This window comes from Anopheles aquasalis, chromosome 3 (genome assembly GCF_943734665.1).
Source record: "Anopheles aquasalis chromosome 3, idAnoAquaMG_Q_19, whole genome shotgun sequence".
Taxonomy (NCBI): domain Eukaryota; kingdom Metazoa; phylum Arthropoda; class Insecta; order Diptera; family Culicidae; genus Anopheles; species Anopheles aquasalis.
Window position 1 is genome coordinate 32,774,096 of NC_064878.1, and position 2,500 is coordinate 32,776,595.

Here is a 2,500-nt window from a genome sequence, read left to right on the forward strand (position 1 = left end):
CGACGGTTGCACATTCGTACGTACGCGGTGCTACCACTCAACGAGGAGTGCGGTATTATCGAGTGGATTTCGAATCTAAACACATTCCGTGGTATCGTGTTCACGTACTACAAGCAGCGTGGACTGGGAATGGGAGCGTCAGAGCTTCGGAAGCATAACTACGGTCGAAATGAACCGTTGGCAAAGAAACGCGACGCGTTTCTGTCTGTCCTGTTGCCGCGCCATCCGGCCGTGTTTGGAGAGTGGTTCCGTGATTGTTTCCCTAACCCGCATAACTGGTTCCAGGCACGCTCGTCGTACATTAAGACAACGGCCGTCATCTCCATTGTTGGATACATACTTGGGCTAGGGGATCGGCATGGTGAGAACATACTGTTCGATTCCACCAACGGCGACACGGTGCACGTGGATTTTAACTGTTTGTTTAATCGTGGCGAAACCTTCCAAATACCCGAGTGTGTACCGTTCCGACTGACGCACAACATGGTGGCCGCCATGGGACCACTGGGTGTCGAGGGGTTGTATCGGAAATGCTGCGAGATCGTGCTGCGCATACTGCAAACCAAAACGCCAACCTTAATGTCCGTCTTGCGCCCGTTCGTGTACGATCCGATGGTGTCGTGGAGTAAGATCAGCGCCGGCCATGGCGATCATAGCAGTCGTGATAGCAGTACGGAGCGTACGGATTCGGCGGCGCTGCAGAATGTACTAAACATAGAGGAACGACTGAAAGGATTTGTGAAAATCAATGGGAAACTCTCCAATATGCCCTTATCGATTGAGGGGCAGGTTAGTCATCTGATCAAGGAAGCGATCGATATCGATAAACTTGCCCAGATGTACATAGGCTGGTCAGGATACATTTAATCGAATTGCCCGAGTCTTCTAGCGTTGTATTCCCCAAAATGTAACGATCGTGCTTCATACCTTTGATCGAATTGATTGAAATTTATGTAAAATAATTTCGTTATGCCACTTTTTACTGCGGTATCAGCGGGAAGAAATAGAATAGAATGTATGAATTTGTATAAAAAATGTTGTATGTAATCTTTATATCGTAACTTTACGAGTCTCCTACAGTATACTAATCCGATAGACGCACTTAATTGAACACGTGCAGCATCATCCGATAGAATGCAATTCTATGAAACTAGTCCTCTTCCCTTGTCCTATGTAAGTAAAAGAAGTTAAGACAAGGGAATCCAAAGCCCTTAAGTGCTGCAATTAATTTGTAGAAAAAGTAAGTGAAAAGTAAAGTAAAAAAAAAGATTACCTTTTACTCTAGGCCAGCTTGGATGCACCGTTGGGAAGAGCAGCGCGACAGAAGAGAGAGCGAGTAAGAGAGACACATCTTCAAAACACGCATCTACGTCAGCTGCTCCGGCTGTCAAACTGGCATGCGTTTCCTTCCTCCTTCCTGAACTGAACGTGAACTTGTCGCAAATTATTGAGGAGTTTTACTAGTTATTTTAGTTTAATTACATGTTAGAAGGCACAAGTGGTGTGCGCGATTGAGGCATCGTGCGATACGATTGAACAACGTGTCGTCCAAGACGATAGTTTTCCTAAGATAAGGTAAGCGCACCCACAAAAAGGCAACATCTCGTGCGGGTCGTGTGGCGAAAAGATGAGTGATGTGCGGGGCTACCGGGGCAAGTGGCTAGGTTGTAGAAACACGGAAGCAAACGGAACGGATACGGTGCGTAAATTTCTCTGAGTTGATCAGGTGCGAACGAAAGAACCGTATACTACCTAAGGTGCATGATTCCCCGTGGATGCCGAGATGGTGAGAGACGAAGAGAGCGAACCGGAGCACGGCATGTTATTTTTGTTCTCGGGAAGTCGCAGCACCAGTCGCGGAAAGCCCACGGCCGGAACACCGAAGACGCACTTCGCTGCCACAAGAAGAACGCGTGTCACGGCGCAGAGAAAACAGTTTAAATTTTTAGTACATACATGTGACCAGCCAAGGAGGGCGCCCGATGTGTGCAAGGGTTTCTGTGTTGCTACGGAACGGCTGTCTCTAGAGTGAACCACCGGAAGCCCCCGGGAAACGGTTTTCTGAACGTGCTACACGGGAAAAATTATGTTCCATATGTTCGGCTGTGCCAAGGCGATACAAAGCAGAGCGCCACTGTTGGCAAAGGATATGGGAAACACTTGGTTTGGCCGCTTTGATCATAAGTTACGATCGTCGACGATGACGGGCTCGTGCAGCAAATAACTGCACGACCGTTTCTATTTCCGATCCACAGTGCCGTGTCCGGGTGCAAAAAAAAAAACAACGCGGAACATCTGTGCGGAAAAGCAAAAACGAGAAAACTGTAGTGAAAGTAAAAAAGCAAGAACTCCTCCAGCCTGTAGTAACCGGGTACAGCGCCGGAGTTTGAATGCTGTTCGTTTAATAATTGACCACGACCACGGCTCGGTTAGGCGAACGGGGACCAGCTTGAGGTGCCAGGTGCTGCAAGAGGGCGCACAGCGGCAAGCGACGACTATC

At 48.3% G+C, this 2,500-nt stretch overlaps 2 protein-coding genes across 3 annotated transcripts in view; both read left to right on the forward strand.

The window, feature by feature from the left end:
• Nucleotides 1-987, forward strand: part of LOC126577876 (serine/threonine-protein kinase ATR-like) — an 8,615-nt gene extending 7,628 nt beyond the window's left edge. The window contains exon 4 of the mRNA XM_050239877.1: nt 1-987. This exon is cut by the window's left edge and continues 4,167 nt beyond it. Within this exon, the coding sequence (XP_050095834.1) occupies nt 1-867 (867 nt within the window). The 3' untranslated portion in view covers nt 868-987.
• Nucleotides 988-1,382: 395 nt separating this feature from the next.
• Nucleotides 1,383-2,500, forward strand: part of LOC126577870 (nardilysin-like) — a 5,792-nt gene continuing 4,674 nt past the window's right edge. The window contains exon 1 of one of the 2 annotated variants that reach the window (XM_050239869.1): nt 1,383-1,575. The gene's annotated coding sequence lies outside the window, so the exon portion shown is untranslated. Of the gene's footprint in view, nt 1,576-2,268 lie in introns of those variants that run through there. The other variant, XM_050239868.1, reaches the window with a different exon arrangement.